This window comes from Typha latifolia, chromosome 12 (assembly GCF_019914945.1).
Source record: "Typha latifolia isolate L0001 chromosome 12, TyphaL0001v2, whole genome shotgun sequence".
Classification (NCBI taxonomy): Eukaryota; Viridiplantae; Streptophyta; class Magnoliopsida; order Poales; family Typhaceae; genus Typha; species Typha latifolia.
Window position 1 is genome coordinate 2,806,689 of NC_133097.1, and position 21,477 is coordinate 2,828,165.

A 21,477-nucleotide genomic window follows, 5' to 3' on the forward strand; every position below is an offset into this window, starting at 1 on the left:
TACAGATTACCCACTAAGTCCATAGCTATATCAGAAGATCTCTTGTTCATTAGATCCTACGATGAATTGCTTCACATGGTTGATTGCACCGATCTCTTTGAACCTTGAGATCATACAAATTTGTCTTCGTAACCCTCGAAATAATGAGTTATATTAAGAATAATGATGAAACGATCAAGAAAAATCTTTAAGCTCTCAAATCCTTTATCTTCTTGATCAATGAAGGGCTTTAATATTCGTTCTTCAATCTTCTCCACATCTTCTAGGGTCCAAGGACTTATATATATTTGCAAAATAGACAAGAAAACTAATTTAAGTCAATCTCGGACTTGTGTTTCTGTAGGGCCAATCGAACGTACGAAATCCCGTTCGAACGTCCATAATAAGTTGGACTCTACAAGCCCAACTGTTCAAATGCCTAGAGGGGTTGTTTAAATGCCTAAACGTCTGTGGGGCCGTTTGAATGACTGATTTGATAATTAAATACAAAGTGATCGTTCTTGTGCCCTTATTAAATATCTCATGACTTATCATAACTAGTGCATATGCTTATATATAAAATCTAGATACATTACATAAATAAAATTATATTTTGAAACACAATTTATCAATTATATAAGTATAAATAAAACCTAACAAGAATCAACGAAACCATAAGAAGAGGATGAGAAGGCGATAAAAGAGGAAAGACAAATAAGAAGGAAGAGAGAGAGACAGAGAGACAGAGAGAAGAGGGCAGGTCAACGACAACAGTGAGGAAGGCCCTCAAAGCGAGGGGAGAAAAATAACCGAAACCTAGAAAAAAACTCTCTACTAGGGCCTCATGTGCTTCTTGACATACAACCTTCACATAATGATAGTATAATCTAATCATACATGCACTATACAAAGATAATAGAAGATGGTCCTGCCAATGTGCTAGTTGGTGAAGTAAATCGTAGTGGGAAACCATGCAAGCGAGCATTTGGTGACATAGGCCATTGGGACATCCAGTGATGATTATTGGACGGCCTAATCGGGTCCATTTGTTAGAGCTCAGTGCCACATAATGTTAGGCATGAAAGCAATGCGACTAGGAGAATAACAACAGAAATGTTGAAGAACAGATATACAACCAAATAATATAGCCACCTTAGATTCTCAAGAGAATAATCCTTAGATTTCTTCGTGTATATATATATATATATAAAGAAATTATTGCTTTTAGTTTATTCGATTCTTCCGGTACTGCACTAGTCTGAATCGTGTAAGTAGTCAGTCTGATTTGCTCTTTGTTCCAAGAAAATGTTTTATTTTATCACTTACTACAAAGGAAAAGGTGCCTATTATATATATATATATATATATATATATATATATATATTTTAATCTAAGTTGATAGACATATTCCTACTTCGATCTCCTTTGACTCATTAAGGTGATAGGCATTCTCCAACTTCTCCTTAAATGCACCTTAAGTTAAGAGCAAACAAGTGACCGCCCTTTTAAACTTTGTTGATATAAGTCTAGAAAATGAATTGAAATCTATTCTTGTTTTTGTCGTTTGAAGGACACAATAATTAATTTAATTTAAATGAAGTGCTATTGCTAAAATTGTACGTATGAGCTCTGGATCAAATGAAGTACGGAAGAGGACAACGAGGTTTTGGATCTCCACCTTTCAGTAATAAATTCAATTCATTAGGAATTAAGATTTTTTAGGTACTAAGGCACCGTTCAACTCCCAATAAATTAATTTCACAATTAGTTTTTGGAAGAAAATATTAGCAGTTCTCGAAAAGACACTCTGGATTTTGACATAATTAGACGAACGTAAATCATATTTTCCCCAAAACTTAATAGCTTAATTAGGGATGATATGCAACATACTTTTATCTTAGCGTTAAAATAGATTAAAATAATTTTGTTTTAGTAGTAAAATATATTTCACTTTATGTACTTTAATAAAGTACCTTTTGGATTTTTGATCGGATTGCAACCGGTAAGTGTAAATTTTTTTGCCCAAATTAATCGAACCTATATTTTTATCTTATTAAATATTATAAATTTGAAAAAGGTTAATTATATTTGATGCATCAACTATTACTTTGTATCATTTTTACCTTCTTAAGAAAAAAAAAAAAGTAGACAAATACACTTAATAAATTATCTAAATGAATTATTAAGCCCTCTCATTGGAAATTCTGTTAGAAAAAATATTTCAAAATTAACTAACTAGTTAAATAGATAACAATGCTTCTACTTCTGTTGTTATTAGAAGTAATTTTGAAAGAATTAGAGAAGATTAATTTGTAGTTTAATATTTAGAGAAATTATCATGAAGACGATTAAAGAACAGGACCAAAGAATATAAAAGAAAGATAAAGGTATTTTTATTTATGTATTAAGTTAGTTATTTTTTTAAGATGATTTATATCAAATTTATAATAAAATATTGATGAAGGAGACTTAATAATATATTTAAATAGCTTAGGGGATGTGTATGTACAATTTTTTATACTTGTTGAAGCGTCAACATGTAATTAATCTTTAATTTTTTTTTATATAAGTAAGTTAAATAGAACTCTCTCCTAATCCTTATTTATTTTGATACAAAACTAAATTATTTAAGTTAATTCGTCGTTTCCGGTGACAGCGTGTATAGTTTCAACAACACTGGAACGTAGAAATCCTCTAAAACGCTTCTATTGTAATGCGTAATTACACAGCGGTCAAAGAGGTGGATTTGTCCCACATGGTCGATAGGGTGAGAGGAAAGAAAATATATATTTATTTTTTGCCAGAGGATAATACGTGTCATTAGTCTCAAAAAAAGGACACCATTTGAATACACTTAACAAAAGCGAGCATCTTTGGATCCTTTCTATCACCAAGCTTTTAAGTGGAGCAATTACTCCTACCTGCTCTCTCTCTCCACCACTTTCTTCCCACTCTATCTCTCTCCTCTCTTCTCTCTTCTCTCTCTTTCTCCGCTCTCTTTTTTATATCTACCGAACTATAAACTACTGTGGTAGATTGAAGCTAAAGCAAGCAACCAAAGGGAATAATGCCATCATTCATGCAATCCGCCTGCATCTCAATCCAGATCTGCTGCTGAAATTCCTATCCTTCCATCTGCATTCCATCTGGTAGGATGCCACCTTTCTTTCTTTCGAGTTTTGAGCCTTCTCTCGGTTCCTGATCCTCTCTTTTGCAGCTGGATTCGATAAATCGTTTGTTAAAAATCGAAATGTTGCTGAGTTTGGCGTGTTATAGCGGTTTTATTGTCAAGTTTTATTGTTTTAATGTTGTTGTGTGCTCATCGATTTGATTTATTAATGGAATTCTGAAGCGATTCCCTCTGATCAATCTATTGGATCTATTTCGGAGAGGTTTGGTAATTCTGCATTCCGATTCTTTTTTTCTGTCCGGGTTTTGCCTCTTACGATTGTTCCTGTTCTATTTTCTCGTAGTTTTGGTACTTGAAGTGGATTTGGGCATATTTGAATATTTTCACTGTCAGGTTTCTCTTCCTCTTGTTTTACTCGTCTTGCAACTCCGTACGATTAATGGTTTTCCATATGATAAATAAAGAGATTATATAAAAACGGGTTATTTCTCTAGCCAAATATATAAAAGGATCTAGCTTTGTGCTATCTGACATCTTATTCTCTCGTTTTATTGTTTTTAAATTTTATTCTTTCAAGTAGTGATTTGGATTGCAAAGGTTTGTTTCTTTTTTTGCCGTTGTTTTGACCAAGTTTATATGGCTATTGAATTCATTGGATAAAGCTTTTTCATGAAAACTGATTTAAAAATTAGAAAAAAGAAGTAGAGTTTGCATTATTCCTCTGCAAGGAGTTACTCCGTGTGGTACTTACTCTATCGGACAGGGCAATGGATGCTTCTAATTACCGTCTGTGATCATTTAATTGTTCTGTGGGTCTTGTCATTCTATGCCCCACCTATTTTAAGTCTTGCAACTACCTTACAACAGGTCTACTTTTTTTTTTGGGTACTTCTTTTATACTATTTCTTATTGTTTTCTTTTGGATTTAGTTCCCATATCAACTAAATGTTTCTTTTTGTAATGACTACTTATGCAGGTACTAGAGAAATGTAGTTAAATTGGTTGGGTAGAAATGCTTCACTTGCATGCCATTTTATCTATTTAGACTCAAATAGGTGGTTGAGATGATCTATGATCCTTTAGTTGCATCCTAGTGTTATGTCCCTAATAAGGGTTACAGATGCTGTAATCCATGTATTCATACTCAGTTTTGAACTTATATTTGATTTGCTTCAACCAGAAGTTTTGCCTTGTGTGCGATGGGCTTCACCTTTTAAGCTCTCGTCACTGGACTACAGTAGAACTATTTTTACCTTATTTATTTGTACAAGTACCTCTTTTGGTAGTAACCATGACTGCTGCAGATCACTAGATGTATCCAAGTGGTAGATGGAATGATCCTCTCATTCTAATTAAGAACACATTTGAATTTTGAACTTCCACATTGTCAATTAAGCATGTTATGCCGGAGTCCAATTCTGTTAGCATTCATTAATTTGCTTCTGTCAGATGAGGGTATCTTACAAAATTATGGAAATTATAAGTAAGTTGCAGGATTCCGACTTGCAGTTGTTTATACTTGGTCTTTTAGAAAAAGTCTGTAGTCTACTCTTTTGTAGACTACATTCAAAAATTTATCATCAGTTATTCTATTCAAATATCTTTTAACATTATTCCTGAGAACGAGAAGTTATTACTTTTATTCTCCATTTGCTAACTTATTTAGGAAATTTGCAGCTTCTTTATTATCCTTGTTCTCAACAGTGGCAGATCATACATGGTTTACTCTTATTTGTGACTTTAATCTATTTTCATTATTGTTAACATTGGCATAATTTTGATTTTTCAACATATTTCATCAGATATATAGTTTAAAATGGATAGACGAAGCTGGCCTTGGAAGAAAAAATCTTCTGAAAAAGCATCTACAGCAGATTCATCAAATGGATCTTTACCTAATTCGGGTGGCAACCAAGCTGATCAGGTTTGTTTGCATGACTTTACTTGGTCAGGCTTGCTAAACTGTTATGGCTCGAGTCCAGCTTATCCATTATTTCAAACTTGAGCCCTATCTTTTCTCATTGTTGGTCATAAGACACCCTACTTTTTGCTTGTCCTACAAAATTTAATGATATCCTTGAGTTAAGGTAATCATATTTATGAAGTTACCAACTACTGATAGTTTAGGGTAATCCAAGTCCTCTTCCTTTCTGTCTTCTTTTGGCTTGCTAATGGTGTAAGATGCAATGGTATTGGCAGCATAAGGGCAGTGGTAATTTTATCCTCCTATAAAATGACTACCTCTGGTCTGCATAGCGTCTTCTGCCACATGAGGATTTATTTATTCCAATCAGCTTAATTAGTCATTTGCCAACACCAGCACAATTTCTGGAGGCATGTTGGAATAGATCTGGAAGTCTTTTATCTCTCTAAATCACCTGCTTCTATTGTTTGTAAAATGAGGCTTCTAAACTAAAGAAACAAATGAAAAGACTTTTTTCCCCTGGCAAATGTTCTCTGGCTGTTAGTCGCCCATGTACCTGCATAGGCTTGTCAAAGTTTAGGAACACACAATGTAGTTGTAAGAGCCCAATTCATTTAGATAGCAGTACTCAGGAAGGTCATGTATTCACAGAGGTAACGAAGAAGGGAAATGATCTCATTTTCTGGGATAAAGCTTTCAGTGGATCTAAGCAAATATCAGTAGTTAAACATTCTATCCACTCGCATTTGTACCACTTAGAAATCTTGGTGTTTCTCCTTGTGGCCTGTAATGGGGCCTTTGCTTCAAAATATAAATGGTATCTATTATCTGATAAAGTACTAAAATTGAAGAATAAAAATTTTTTCCATCTTATGGTGTGCATATTGACAGTCAGGAATATTCTGCAAATTCTTGACTATAAGCATAATATACCTAGTTAGCTAAGCATGCCTCAGTACATATTGCAGAAAAAAATTGTTTTCTTCTGTGAGGGTTCTATTAGCATTTACTTAAGAAGGTGTGTGGCATAATGCAACACAGAGGTTAGGCTATTCTACTGTTCTGCAATACAAATGAAAATATCAAATGTTGTGGTGCTAATTATAGGGTACCTGCTGACAAATTACACGCCACACGCTATATAAGATTTTCTTCCATTCAAAACTCAGCCATGTATTCTATTCTCTAACTGTTTAATGCTAGTTAATCATTAGTTGTAGTATATTTCAACCTCATAAGAATGAGCTATGTAGTGCCATCATGTTATTCAGATACATGGAAGAGTTGGCTTAGAGCAAACTCTACCTACTGAGAAGATGACTTTTGTGATAGGAGGTAGGAAGGAGTTAGGAGTGGGGTTGACTTGCACTGGAGAGTAGGCAGGGGTTGTTGGAGGAGAATACAGACTGGGGAGAGTGTAGAATTGGCGGGCAGTAGTGAAGGTGAGAAAGACCAGTGGTGTGAAGGAAGGGAAGCATGGTTGGTTGAGGTTGTTAGTGACTAATGTGAATCCATTTGTGTGGGTTTTTGGGAGGGAGCGGGAGGGAGATTGTAAAAGGTGAAACAGGTATTTTAGGTATTAAACTATATAAAATTAAACTGAATTGCAAATGCTGTTCTTTATGCATTTTATTTGGCAGTATTAAGTTTAAAATTGGGGTATGTATGATGAAGAATAAGAAAAGATGGGGCTCGATATAGAAATAGTGTAAACATAGGGCTGGCCGCTATAATGAGGAGCATTATATACAATTTCTCCTAATAAAATTTTTGTATGCAAATGTAGTGAACCCCCTTTTGTTTATGCATGGATGTTTGTCATGGACATGTTCTTTCATTTGCTTTAATTTCCTATGAATTCTGTTCATAGGAAAAATTAATGATAGACATTATTCATAGTATGATTTGCCCTACTTATTCTTACATGAATCAATTTTCTTCATTTTCAGGAAAACACAAAAGTGGTAAATTATGTACAAATTTCTCCAGAAACATATGCACATTTCACTGACTTGGAAGAGGAAGTGAAAGTCCTGAATGAAAAGTTAGCCACGGCACAATCTGAGATGACCACTAAAGAAAACCTAGTAAAACAGCATGCTAAAGTCGCCGAAGAAGCAGTTTCAGGTATAATAATGTTTGTCCTTTTCTTTACTCCAGTCAGTTCTTATTAGCAAAGACCTTACTTGATTCATGAGTCTGCAGTCATATTTAGAAGTTGATCACAAGATTTAATTGTCATGGTTTCTGAAATTGCTGGTTAATAATATTCTTCTGGAATATCCTGTCATTCTCTGTAGGTTGGGAGAAAGCTGAAGCAGAAGCCTCGGTGCTCAAACATCAACTTGAATCTGTTACACTGTCAAGGCTAGCAGCTGAAGAGAGATCATCTCATCTAGATGGTGCTCTAAAGGAATGCATGAAACAGATAAGGAATGTTAAGGAAGAAAGTGAGCAAAAACTGCATGATGTGGTATTTTTAAGAACCAAAGAATGGGAAGAAGTCAAGTCTGAGCTAGAAGCAAGAATAATTGATTTTGATCAGGAGCTCCTAAAGGCTTCTGCTGACAATGCTGCACTTTCAAGATCTCTTCAAGAACGCTCAAACATGCTGATGAAAATCAGTGAAGAAAAATCTCAAGCAGATGCTGAGATTGAAGTGTTGAAGAGTGGTCTTCAATCTTGTGAAAGGGAAATAAGTTCATTGAAGTATGAAATTCATATTGTCTCAAAGGAGCTTGAAATTCGCAATGAAGAAAAGAATATGAGCTTGAGGTCAGCTGATGTGGCAAACAAGCAGCACCTTGAGGATGTCAAGAAGATAACGAAGTTGGAAGCAGAGTGCCAAAGGTTACGTGGGCTTGTACGGAAAAAGTTGCCTGGGCCTGCTGCATTGGCTCAAATGAAATTAGAAGTTGAAAATCTAGGTCGAGATTATGGTGAAAATAGATTACGACGCTCTCCTGCTAAGAATACTGCCCCTCATCATACACTGCCTCCAGCTCCTGAATTTGCCTTTGAAAACTTTCAGCCATTCCAAAAGGACAATGAAGTTCTGACTGCACGGTTATTAGCAATGGAGGAAGAAACTAAGATGATAAAAGAAGCTTTGTCAAAACGTAACAGTGAGCTACAGGCAGCAAGAAACATGTGTGCTAAGACAACAAGTAAGCTTCGCAGCATGGAAATGCAGTTTCTGGCTCTGAACCAGCAAAAGAGCCCATCACATTCGAATATGGACATCCGTTTTGATGTTACTTTAAGCCAAAATGGAAGCAATGGGCCAAGTTTGAGCTCCATGTCTGAAGATGGAATTGACGACGAAGGAAGCTGTTCTGAGTCTTGGGCTACTGCATTGATATCTGAACTCTCACAGTTCAAAAAGGGAAAAGAAGTTGACAAAGGTAAGGCCGAAAATTCTAATAATTTGGAACTAATGGATGACTTTCTAGAAATGGAGAGATTAGCTTGTTTACCAGCTGAAAACAATAATTCAGAGGGTGCGGTTGTTAACATGAAATTTGAGAATGCTGACAATAGTAAAACCTTATCTGTTGTATCTGAAAGGAATGAGAGTGGCAAAGAATCAGAGCCAGCTTTACTGTCACCTGAGAGGCCATCATATTCTGGTAACCAATCACCTCATGTGGAGTTCGCATCAAGTAAAATGGATTCTCCACTGCTGAAACTTCAATCAAGAATAGCTTCAGTATTTGATTCTCAACTTTTACCAGATGATGTGGGAAAAGTCCTAGAGAATATTAGCTATATTCTGAGAGATATACAAGAAGAGTTGCCCCAGCATTCTCTAGCTTGCATTATTGATGAACCTTCAGTGGATGTTAATTGTGATGAAAAAGAATGTCGTGATGAAGTTACAGACAATGGAACTAAATCAAAACTAGATGGTGATTTAAAGAGTGACACAAAGCATGCCCTAAATCAGGAATTATGGAATGCTATTTCTCAACTTCACAATTTTGTGAAATCAATTGGCAGAGAAGTGGAAATTCAGTGTGGGCCTTGTGACTATCATGGACTTCGTGAGAAAATAGAACTATTCTCCACATCTGTCAAGAAAGTTCCAATTAATGAGAAAAGTCTACATGACTTTATAATTGCTTTATCCTACATCTTATCTGAAACCAGTGAGATAAACTTTATGATGTCAAATGTTAAAGGCACTGATGTAGAAAACAATAATCTGGATTGCGTGGACAAGGTAACATTGTTGGAAAATAAAGTGGCTATGAATGGACCAATAGAAGCGAACTTTACAGGTCGTCATTCTGTCATATCTCATTCCTCCTCTGATCCTGAGTTTGAAGGGCCTATTAATTCTGACTTTGGATCGAAGACCGAAACACAGAAATGTTCTCTCGAGGAATATGAGCAACTGAAATCAGATAAAACAAACCTAGAGATAGAACTAGTAGAATGTAATGAAATGTTAGAACACACAAAACTTCAGTTGACTGAAGCAGAGAAGAACATGGCGGAGCTAAGATCACAATTGGCTGCCAGTCAGAAAACAAACAGCTTAGCTGAGACACAGTTGAAGTGCATGGCTGAGTCCTACAATTCACTTGAATCACACACTTTAGAATTAGAAGCTGAAATGAACTTCCTGAAGACGAAACTAGAAACTTTGAATGTGGAGCTTCTTGCAGAAAGGCAAAGTCATCAGGAGGATTTGACAAGATACAAAGAACTTCAAGAGCAGATGGAAAGGTTAGCATTGAAGTCATCTACTATATTTGCTCTCCTTGTTTTAGTTTCTGTTTTCAGGCTGGTGCTTTATTTGCCTCATTTTTCTTTTATGGTTTTTCATTTACTGCTGCTTGAAAAGATTACTATTTCCGCCCATTTGACTTCCTCATGGTTTTCCTCTTATCAGGAAAGAGAAGAGTTCAATGTGCTCGGATCCTGACACTGACATTAAAATGAAGCAGGTAAATGTTCATGACCTACAGATGAATGTATGACAATAACTTGCGAGTAATTTAGAATATTAACTTTTCATGTTCATTTCATTTTCTTCCTTGCCATTTCTAGTGTTTTGCCTGAATAATGATTGCTTATGCTTTACATCTTTTCTCGTCAATCTGTCATAGCATTTATGGCTGAAGTATGAAACTTCAGCTCTTTGATTTTGGGTCTATTCAGTAGAAGTACATTCATTCCAAATTTTGAAGTTTTTCTTTGTCCTGCCAATTTCCTGTTTTGATTACTTTTGAGGGATCATACAACAGTGAGATGGCTGCCCCTGGCTTTGCCTGAAGTCTTAGGCATGAAAGCTGTTGCCACCATAAAGATCTTGGTATCTACACACAAGGAGAAACCTGAAAATACATTGCAGAAAAAAGATTATATATGTACTATCTTATCTCCTTGTCAGGTATGAAGTTAAGTGGTATTATGCAAATTAGGTTTGCGATTGGAAGGAGAAGGCAGAGAGCCAAGGGGCTATAGATTTTGGTTAATGAGTGAAATAGGGAGAGGTAGAGAGTTAAGAGGCAAATTATTAGTTCTTTTCAGTTATGTTTGGTCTGCAAGATGATTCAAAAATGGATTTAATATATTTTATTTAACCGGTTTTGGTAGTTTCAGCCAAACCATGAAAACCGGAGAATTCATCTGGGAAAACTATCATTTGAAACCATGGAAACTGATTGAAACTATCAAGACCGCAACTAATTACCAGTTCTAGGGTGAGTTTGTTGAATATCATATGTGAGGATTTAGTTCCACATTGAAAAAAGGGAAAACATGAAAAGATTTATATAGAGGTCCTCACCTAATAGTTTTTTTAAGGTTTGTATCAAGCTTTATTTCACTTGGATCACGACACCCCCATCCCCTAGCAATTGATAGTATAGCTAATGGTTCAACGATCTTGGACTGCTTGCATGGTGGGTCTTGTGGACATGTCAGCTCTTGGAGTGAAGTCATCTAATGCTAATTAGTTGCAGCGTGATACAGCTGGTAGAGCTAGGCCTTGGGATTGGGCTCAGGTTAGGACAAAAGCGCATGGAGATGATGCATGGGCTTTGACAACTAGGACTTGCAGACTCATAAAGACCAGTTAGGGGATGGAAGAGACCGACTCTTGACACCATTAATATGAACAGAAGAGAAATTGGGACCAAGGTTTTGTTGAGTAGTAGATTGGACTTGAAAGATTGTTCAGGGTTCACTCCCATATTTGGAAAAAGGGTAAGGTGAATGGATTTATACTCTTGAATCCTCACCTAATAGGTTGCTCTTGGATTAAGTTGGAATTCAAGGTCTGTATCGTCCTTGTTCACTTAGACTAGAAGTCCCTATCCCCCAACAACATTTTGGGACAGTTGTAGCTGAAAACAATCTGTTTCAAATTGAACTAGGCTAGCTCAAGCCAAACTTGAAACCATAATCTAGTCTGGTTGGTACCTGAAGAAGCAATATGAAAAGCCATATTGGCAAACAATTTAATTGATAATTTCCTATTTTTTGTGATAAAAAAGTTATGATGAGTTAGGGATTTGATAAAAGTGAATTGTGGTTTGAGTGTTGGACAGTGAAGAATGCACTTTGACTTTAGGCACCTCCATCTACTAGAATTTTCTTATTTGCTGCTCACTGCTAGGGTCTTTGTTAATCTACAAAATCATTTTTTTCAGCTGGATATCACATATTAGATCCAAATGATAGAAAAAAAATATGAAAAACTGATAAAAAATATAAGATTTATGTGGAAAAACTTCAACCAGGGAAAGACCATGGATCAAACACTAGATTCATTTCCAAATCTAAAACCAAGAGTACAAATCCATGCACTCACACAGAACACAAATAAAATCAAAATTTCTAAAAAAGGATCTAACACTAGCCTCTTCTCCAATGGATGAACTAACTTTATTGTGGATGCTCCATCCATGTTAGCATATTTGAACGAACAAGCCAATGAATACTTTAACCCAAAGAATATGTGATAATCACTTTTTTCCTTTTAAGAATAGAACGCCTAGAAGGAAAAAGATTTTCATTTTCCTAAGTAGAACTCCTCAAAAAGAAAAAAAACCCTTCAAATTCTAGTTGGATTAGGACATCTTATGAAATGGACCAACCCTACATGGAATCAATCACATGTCTCTTAATTATATTATCACCCAACTGTTTCCCAACTAGGGCTTTCTCTTAATTATTCTTGTCTTTTTCCAATAATTCCAGGAAGACAGTAAGATCGAAGATGCTACTTTGACAGATTAGAAGAACTCTATATCTGCTACGTTTAGTCATTTATATGCTGTATCAAGTTAACTACTTTAGTCAATGGTTGGGGCCTCTTCCATACTTCTGGAAACCTCCTGTGATGAGATTCTGTTGCAATTTGATGTGTTTCAAATTATTGGTATTACTGATGGTATATTATTGTTATGGTATTTACTGGGTGCATCAAGAAATGCTCATCATATCTCCATTAATATCTGACTTGCATAAAGTATGGACTTCCTTCAATTACAATTTTGTATATTAGACAACAACTGTTGCTGATACAAACTTAAAGATAACTGGTCTAGATTCATTCAATGACTTCATTGTTGCAATTTGAAGGCCAAAATTACCTGAAAATATTTGGAATATTCATGTGTTTGATAGTACTAGTACTCTTTAATTACCTTTGAAATAATGGCAGGAGAGAGAGATAGCAACAGCAACAGAGAAGCTTGCAGAGTGTCAGGAGACGATTTTTCTTCTTGGTCGGCAGTTGCAATCTCTGCGTCCTCCAATGGAGCCCCTCAGTTCCTCCCCAAACAACAGACAACAATTTGAAGACGATCTTTTTGAAGATGAACCAGGCACAAGTGGTGATTATCCTCGAGGGGTGCACTCTCAGCAGCTCTTAGGTCAGTTTGAGTTTGAAAATGCTGCAGCTAATTTGACTGAGCGAATAGGAGCCGAATCCCCCTTCGATGGATACAACTCCCACATGAGTCCATCTGATACTGAGGCAAGCCCTTTTCCGAAATCACCTATCAGCTCAAAGCGCCAAAAGCACAGGTCGTCGAGATCAGCCTCCTCTTTCCCCTTGACTAATTCAACGCCTGAGAAACATGGACGCGGTTTCAGCCGATTTTTCTCAAAGGGAAAGAATGAACATTAGATTCTGTTTAGCTGATTTTTCTCAAAGGGAAAGAATGAACATTAGAGCATGTTTTGAGTACATATGCATGATGCAGAATGGTCTCACTGTTGTTGATCATACCAGTTACCATTTGTGAAACACCTTGACGCATCATGTGTTTTTCCATGGCTCACAATTGTTGTGGATAGAATTTGTTTGTGGTAGCAGAGGTAATCAACTTCTTTTGCTCCTTGGTTTGAAGATTTGCTTGACCAATACCTATTGCTGAGAGTCCTCATATTTGCTATTTGCCTAGATGACATTAAACCTCACTGTATATTGGCATGAAGAAGACACCTTTGGTTTTCAGTTTATTAACTTTATTTCCTTTCTCCTTGAAAGAAAGGATGGCTTGTATCTGTCTCAAATGTTTGTTCTACATGTATAGTTAACCTGTGTTACAACTCTGTTCCATTTGCAGATAATGGACTCGCAATTTTTTTAACAACTTATCTTTGTTATTTATTTATTTATTTTTTTGATCTGATGCCAACTCTATTCCACTACGTTTATTTCTTGCCTTGTTTTGCAAGAGGAAACTGATAATTAGAGAGCTAGCTGTCGTATTAATATTTCATATCCTTCAGTAATGTTTGATTGCAAAACACTCCTTACTACATTGTATTGGTGTAGATTTGGCACCACTATATGCTTTTTCGTTCTTCACATAATTGATCTACAATTTATTATTAACCACAACGAAGTAGGGGTTGAAGGATGTGTTAGATTTTTAATTATTGGCAATTGTGTATAAAATATTTTAAGTGTATTTTTACATGTATATGAGCTTTATACAAGTCTAGAATAACTATGGTTTGAAGAATTGCAAAATTATTTGAGAAAAGCTGTTGAGTTCACACTGCGTTCACAAATGTGTTCGAACGCGGTGCGTTCACAAACGCGTTCGAACGCGGGTACTTACATTCACACAAACCGAGAGCTGCGTTCACAAACGCGTTCGAACGCGGGTACTATGTTCACACAGACCCGAATAATTCAAGTTGTCGTGTTCGAACGCACTCGGGCTTGTTCGAATGCACCTAAGATCAAGTCATGCCGTTCAAACGCACCTGGGCCGCGTTTGAACGCACCAATGAAGTTTGAAAATATTGGATTCTCGTGAGTTCGGATAAGACTTGGATTTGACTTTATCTTGGAGATCATATATAAGGATTGTGATGCCCTATCTCTAGGGTGGTTGAAGAAGCATTATTGAAGGAGACTTCTTGAGGCTACATCGGTTCTTCAACTAATAAGGTTCTACTCATCTACAAAACTTAATCTTTCGTCTTAAGGGCTATCTAGACTTAATCTTATATTAAATTATTGTGAGTTCAGATAAGATTTGGATTTAGCTCTATCTTGGAGATCATATATAAGGATTGTGATGCCCTATCTCTAGGGTGGTTGAAGAAGGATTATTGAAGGATACTTCTTGAGGCTACATCGATTTTTCAACTAACAAGGTTCCACTCATCTACAAAACTTAATCTTTCGTCTTAAGGGTCAATCTCGAGGGTTACTGAGATTGGACTTCAATCACGAGAAGCAGTGAATCGTGGGTTCTAGCGAGCAAGACTGAGAGGAACAAAGTCGTTTGGATAGACGGATTGTTTTGTGAGTCAGTCTTGTAACTGCTACTATACTAGTGATTGGTTTTGATCTGAGTTTAGATCCGTGGTTTTTTCCTGTTTGGGTTTTTTCACGTTAAAATCTTGGCGTTCATCTCTGCTTTCGTTCTTAATATTTCTTCGGACTTTTACTTAAGCGAACGAGTGAAATTATTGCCTAGTATTTAGATACATACTTGTGTCTAGGGGTTTTTCAATTGGTATCAAAGCGGGTTCTCTCACCTTTTGAGAGAGATCCGATAGGCATGGATTTTCATAGAGATGGACCATCATCTATTAGACCTCTTATCCTAGATGGATCAAATTATGAATATTGGAAAGCTAGGATGAGAGCTTACTTGAAGTCTATAGATGAACGAGTATGGTTTGTCGTTGTGAACGGTTGGAGTCCACCAATGTACATGGTGGATGATAAACTTGCTGAAAAACCAATAGAGTCATTGGATAGGACAAATTATGAAAAAGTTGGATGGAATAACAAGGCAATAAATACAATTTTTAGTTGTGTTTCCTCGGAAGAATTTATAAGAATTTCTACTTGTGAGATAGCAAAACATGCTTGGATGATCTTAGAAACTACTCACGAAGGAACTATGGCTGTAAAACTTTCGAAACTTCAGAGGTTGACTACTAGTTTTGAAACGCTACGTATAGAGGAGAATGAGACATTTGATGAGTTCTATGCAAAACTGAGTGATATAGTCAACTCCAGTTTCAACCTAGGAGAGAAAATTCCTAAAAACAGAATTGTCCGTAAGATCCATAGGTCTCTTCTAGAAATGTTTCAGGCGAAAGTTACAGCTATTGAGGAAAGTAAGAACATCGATTATATGAAAGTTGAACAATTGGTAGGAAATCTACAAACATTTGAGTCCAGCCTTTCGAGACCGAGGAAGTCCAAAGGGATTGCCCTATCCACAGTTGAACAAAATATAGAGGAGTCTGAAGATGAAGGTGATTTAGATGTTGAGATGTTGGCAATGTTCGTTAAAAAGTTTAATAAATTCTTTCGGAAGCTAAACAAGTTGAATGTTGAAAAACTTGAGAAAAGCAAAGTCTTTGTGAAAAAGAAGAATACTGTGAGTTCGAATACAGGTGTGAGCAACAACAGTGTCAAACAGAAAAATAAAAATTCTGAGAATAAAGTTCGATGTTTTGAATGTTCTGGTTTTGGACACATAGCACAAGAATGCCCTAATCGCCTTAAGAAGAAGGGTAAAACTATGAAAGTTACTTGGGATGACTCAAATGAATCTGATGATGATTCTGGAAAAGACGAAGAAAACTTTGTAGCTTTTGCCTCTTCTCTACTTAATATTGATTCTGTTGTTGATACTGATAGTACAGATGATCAGGATATGTTACCAGTTGAGGAAGATGAATATGAAATTCAAAAGGCATATAATGACCTGTACCTGGAGTCATTTAAACTCAAGAAAATCAATCTTAGACTATTTCAACGACTCAAGGTAATCTAACCAGAAATAATTCAATTTGAGAAGAAGTACAAATTGGAACTTGAACGTGTCAAAGACCTTTCTGAACAACTTGAGAATGCAAAAAATAAAATGAAGGCTGATGAAATTGAACTAGAGCGATTGCATAAGGAAGTGACATTTCTTAAAGGGAAGAACAAACTCGACGAGATTCTAAAGGCTCAGATCTATGGAAAAGACATGTATGGTGTTAGATACACTAGTAATTCAAATAATAATAAAACTGTCTTCGTTTCTACAGGTATATAAAAGGAAGAATATCTGAAGTCATCAATCGCATTTACAAAGCAATCCTGGATGAATGCTTCTAAACTGAAGTTGAATCTACAGACTGGTGAATCCTCAACAGCACCAAAGGTAAACTTTAGTCACACTCTTCGACAAAAGGTGAGTAGAAAATGGTTTGTTCCGACATGCTATCATTGCGGCATTCTAGGGCATATTCGACCTCATTGCAAATTTTTGCAAAAATCTAGAAGTGCTTTCATTTATGGGATGAAAACAAAGGCCATATGGGTCAAGAAAAGTGATTTGAAATGTTATGTTGTGCAAACAGCCTTAAAAACTTTAAATTCTGATTTGTGGTATTTAGACAGTGGCTGTTCAAGACATATGTCGGGTGACAAGTCGTTATTTTCTAATCTCGAAAAACATGAAGGGGGAGTTGTGACATTTGGAGATAGTAATTCATCCAAGGTAATAGGTAAATGAAAGGTAAGTTCTCCGGGGGTTCCTATTCTAGAAAATGTTCTGTATGTTAAGGACTTGAAAACAAATCTTCTAAGTATCAGTCAATTTTGTGATGAAGATTATGAGGTAAAATTCTCCAAAAATGATTGTACTATTCTAGATCATGATGGTAATGTTATATGTTATGGATCTGGAACATATGATAATTGCTAACAGTGCCTCTTTCGACATTGCAGATCTTTGGCATCAATGTCTTGGACATGTGAATCACAAGGAATTATTTACTCTGCCCAAACAAGAAGTGGTAAGAGGAATACCTAAGATGAAAAAAATGTCAAAAAGAGTGTGTGGTTTGTGTCAAATTGGAAAACAAATTCGGATCTCATATAAGAAGGTAAATGCAGCTACCACCGACCGTGTGCTTCAATTAGTTCACATGGACTTGATGTATCCAACAAAAACAGAAAGTCTTGGAGGTAAACGCTATATATTCTTAATGGTCGATGATTACTCCAGATATACCTGGGTTGCCTTTCTACATGAGAAGTCTGAAACCTTTGAAGATTTTAAATCACTATGCTTAAAATTGCAGAATGAAAAATCTACTACCCTAGTTAGGATTCGTTCTGATCATAGTAGAGAATTTGAAAATGAAAATTTTTCTATATTTTGCGATTCTCTTAGTATTCAACATGAATTTTTAGCTTTTATAACTCCAAAATAGAACGGGATTGTGGAAAGAAAGAACTGAGTTGTGCAGGAAATGGCTAGGGTTATGCTTCACGCTAAAAATGTTACTCGTAACCAACTATGAGAGGTGGGGGAGGGGGGAGAAAGAGTCAGCGCATGCGCCAAGCGCGTGCGTTGTGGTTAGAGTGCACGCGTGAAATTTTTTATTTTATGTTTTAAAAAATGGGTTTTATAGAAATAACCTATTAACATATGAATATCAAAGTCCATAATAATATACACTAGACCATTACATAATCTGGCAGGACCTACAGAGGCCACAACAAACTATCAAGATACGACTAAAATAACTAATACAAGAGTACGCCATGATTCGACCTGTATTATACAAATCATCGTCTAATACAAAAGAGTACAAATATCAAATACTAGTACAACTCAATTTCTATATAAACTATCATCTATACCATCTCGCATCTATAGCTCACCTCATCTTTACTCTAAAATATCTCATCAGGATATCTCAAGGCGGTATCACGTACCATAATATCTATGGGGGTTAAAAAGAAAGAAATAAAGAGAGTCAAGAGCAAAAGGCTCAGTGAATAGATTTTACCCTGAATTAGTGATGACAAATAGAGAATAAATCATGTATTAGATAATATGAATCAAAAAGGGCATCATGTTATGAATGAGAGTATGAATGTAACCTCAATAATATATAATTGAAATGTAGATAACATGTCATAACTGATAAAAGCATATAATCCTCAACAATAAGTAAACAAATCTCCATGCCATGGTATTATCATAACTCTCTCTTAAATATGACACATGATGCATGTCGTCTATGGCCATGCTATGATATCAAATGCAACAATATATGATGTAAATTGACGATTTGATAATTAGGTATTTATATGAGAATAAAATCATATGCAGTTCTTAACATCACGATCATCATCGATATTTCGATATCATATCATCATACTAGACCACTGTGCACAGTTAACACCCGGTGCCTAGTCTCAACATCATGTTCGAAGGCTCAGAGCATACTCCGCGACCCGCAAGAGTATCTCAAATATAATTATACCTCGCCACCTGCTAGGGTATCAACATCCATCTAGACCGGGCACCCACATAGTTGATAGAAAATATCATGAGGATAACTCGCCACATAGGCCTTGGCGAATGGCATGTGTTTGATTGTCTGTGAGCATAGACTCAACTGACCTCGGACATGGGTCATGAGATATCGCATATCAGCGACCATAATCATCACTCCAGGCACCCCTAACCCTAGTGCCTACTCGGGTATCCTCACGCTTTCTATCAACTATCCTATCAATCACATTTCATGCTTTTCTTCTAAATGTCATATCACATGCATATATCCAGTACGATAACGAGTCAATGCATAACAAGAATTTTGGTGGAACAGGAATCAAGAGAAAAATGATGCAATGTAGACTCCAACCATGTATCTAACACATGCATACTCCTACTAGTTTATCACATGCACACTCATACTAGAAGATCATCTTCATATAAAATCATAACAGTATAATCATCTCTAATCACCTCTATTTATCATCATCATACTGATATCCAAGATTAGCCTAATTCTATGCATGACAAAAATATGCTTGACTGTAATCATCTCTAGATAAAATCATATAATCATGCTAGAGGCCAAAACATGCATATACATAATATATAATATAACCTAATTTGAGAAAGGCATCTAGAAGATAAGACTACTCACTTCTTATCAGACGACTCAACACATGTATCTCTCAGGTCCATCAATCAACTACCACTCATTGTTGGTGAGATCCCTGTGGTCTCGAATAAGAGGGTTCAGAGTCTGAAAATATTTAAGTAACATAATGTTAGTTGTTTATCTAATTATAATTCATTCGAGTAAAATATGATATTTTATTAGGTTTAACATTGATTAGATTTATAGGATAAATTTAATTGTGACAATATTAATATGCTATTTATATTTATTTAATAAAATCCTAATTTGCTAGTTATAGAATATAAGTATATAGTAATTTATCTCCTTTTTGTAAATAACCAAGACGACTATATATATATAATTTAATAAAAATATAATTATAAAATAATATTATTAATAATTATTTTGTAATACTTACTCTTATTTAACTAATCCTAAATTATACGTAAAATAATCATTATCCTTTTATATAAAACTAATCTACAAGTCTAGTATTCCATTTTATACAAACTATTAGACAATACTAATATACTAAAAATAGGCATATAGAAATATAAATTAAATATAAATATAAGATTATTATCAATAAGACTACATATATTAACTAATAAATAATAACTAAACTATAAATAAATTTATAAGCAATATTTCTAATTGTAATTAATAAATTATTATACTAAAATACTTAGTAAAATTATATTAGTGAGTATAATTTATCAAAATAATTAATTACATAAATAGACTATGTTACCTATGTTACCGACGTACCAAGAACCGTTGCTGTAATGGTGCCTCCTCGAGCACTGATACGATCTTCTCTTTGGGGCTAAGGCTCTGATACCAGCTTAATACGATCTGGCACGGAACTTTGAAATTAGATCCCAAAATATTCTGTCGTCGGATCGACGTGAGATTTTGATATGTTGTAGCCTCGTAAAAGAGCTTTCCAAAAAATCTAGTTCCAGGCGAATCGGAGTTGGGGATCTCGAGATATCGTTCATTTAGTGGACGAACGTCAGGATGCTCTGTTTTGGATTCGTGGATGTAGGCACGAGATCCTGGGTAATGGTGGATGCTGGTGGACCGGCGTTAATGTGGTGGCACCGGTGAAAAGTGATGGTGGAACGGTTGTGGTTGATGGAAGGATTAGGGCAAGTGTTGGATAGATTGGACGAAGGGGGAGAAGAGGGCCACCCCTAAGGGACTAGGGTGATTAGCCGGACGAGGGAGGTTAGAAGCGGCGTCGCCGGGGATTGAGAGAACGGGAGCGAAGAAGACGAAGGAGGCAAGGCAAACGCGCCTGTTGGTATTTGCGAACGCGATGCAGGCGTTCACAGTGCGTTCGAACGCACCGCGTTCGAATGCATAGTACATTCTCTTCACCATGTTCACAGCCCCGTTCACAAACCGCGTTCGAACTCACTCCACTCGCGTTCGAACGCGACTTACAGAAAACTTATTTTAATGGAAATTAAACACTAAAACTTGAAGCAAAAACAATCCTAAAGTGAATCCATGCTCTAGACGACGTCGGTGAAGTCCGAATCGTATCAATCCACCACGCTTCCGCAACCTTGTCCTCAAGGTTTGAAGTTCGGAAAGCGATCCATGATATCTGACTCTAGCTCCCAGGTAGACTCGTCAGTAGATTTGCCCAGCCACTCAATTAGCACTTCAGTCTCTAATCTGGTCCCATGGCGTCTTCTCCTGCGGCCTAATACTCGGACCGGATCAGTGGGGCCATCCTCCTCCATTAGTTCGAGTAAGGCCGAACCCACCACATGGTTAGGCCCGATCTGGGCCTTCAATGCTGATACATGGAAGACCGGATGTATCCTGGTTCCTTCGAGTAGGTCCAACCGGTAAGCTCTTTGGACCGATTCGTTGTAGCACTCGGTACGGACCGTAGTACTTGTAACCCAACTTTTGGTTCAAAATTGGTCTCAATGTGGATTGTCGATACGGTTGAGCTCGAACGAACACCAATTGATCCACCTCAAATTCTCGCTCACGTCGGCCTTTG

At 36.2% G+C, this 21,477-nt stretch overlaps 1 protein-coding gene across 1 annotated transcript; it reads left to right on the forward strand.

The window, feature by feature from the left end:
* The first annotated feature begins 2,854 nt into the window (after positions 1–2,854).
* LOC140798701 (filament-like plant protein 4) lies at positions 2,855–13,648 on the forward strand. Its single transcript, XM_073152705.1, has 6 exons — positions 2,855–3,128; positions 4,912–5,033; positions 6,983–7,160; positions 7,334–9,764; positions 9,931–9,985; positions 12,712–13,648. The coding sequence occupies exons 2-6, from the start codon at positions 4,926–4,928 to the stop codon at positions 13,177–13,179; spliced, it is 3,240 nt and encodes a 1,079-aa protein (XP_073008806.1). The 5' UTR covers positions 2,855–3,128; positions 4,912–4,925; the 3' UTR covers positions 13,180–13,648.
* Positions 13,649–21,477: the final 7,829 nt, after the last annotated feature.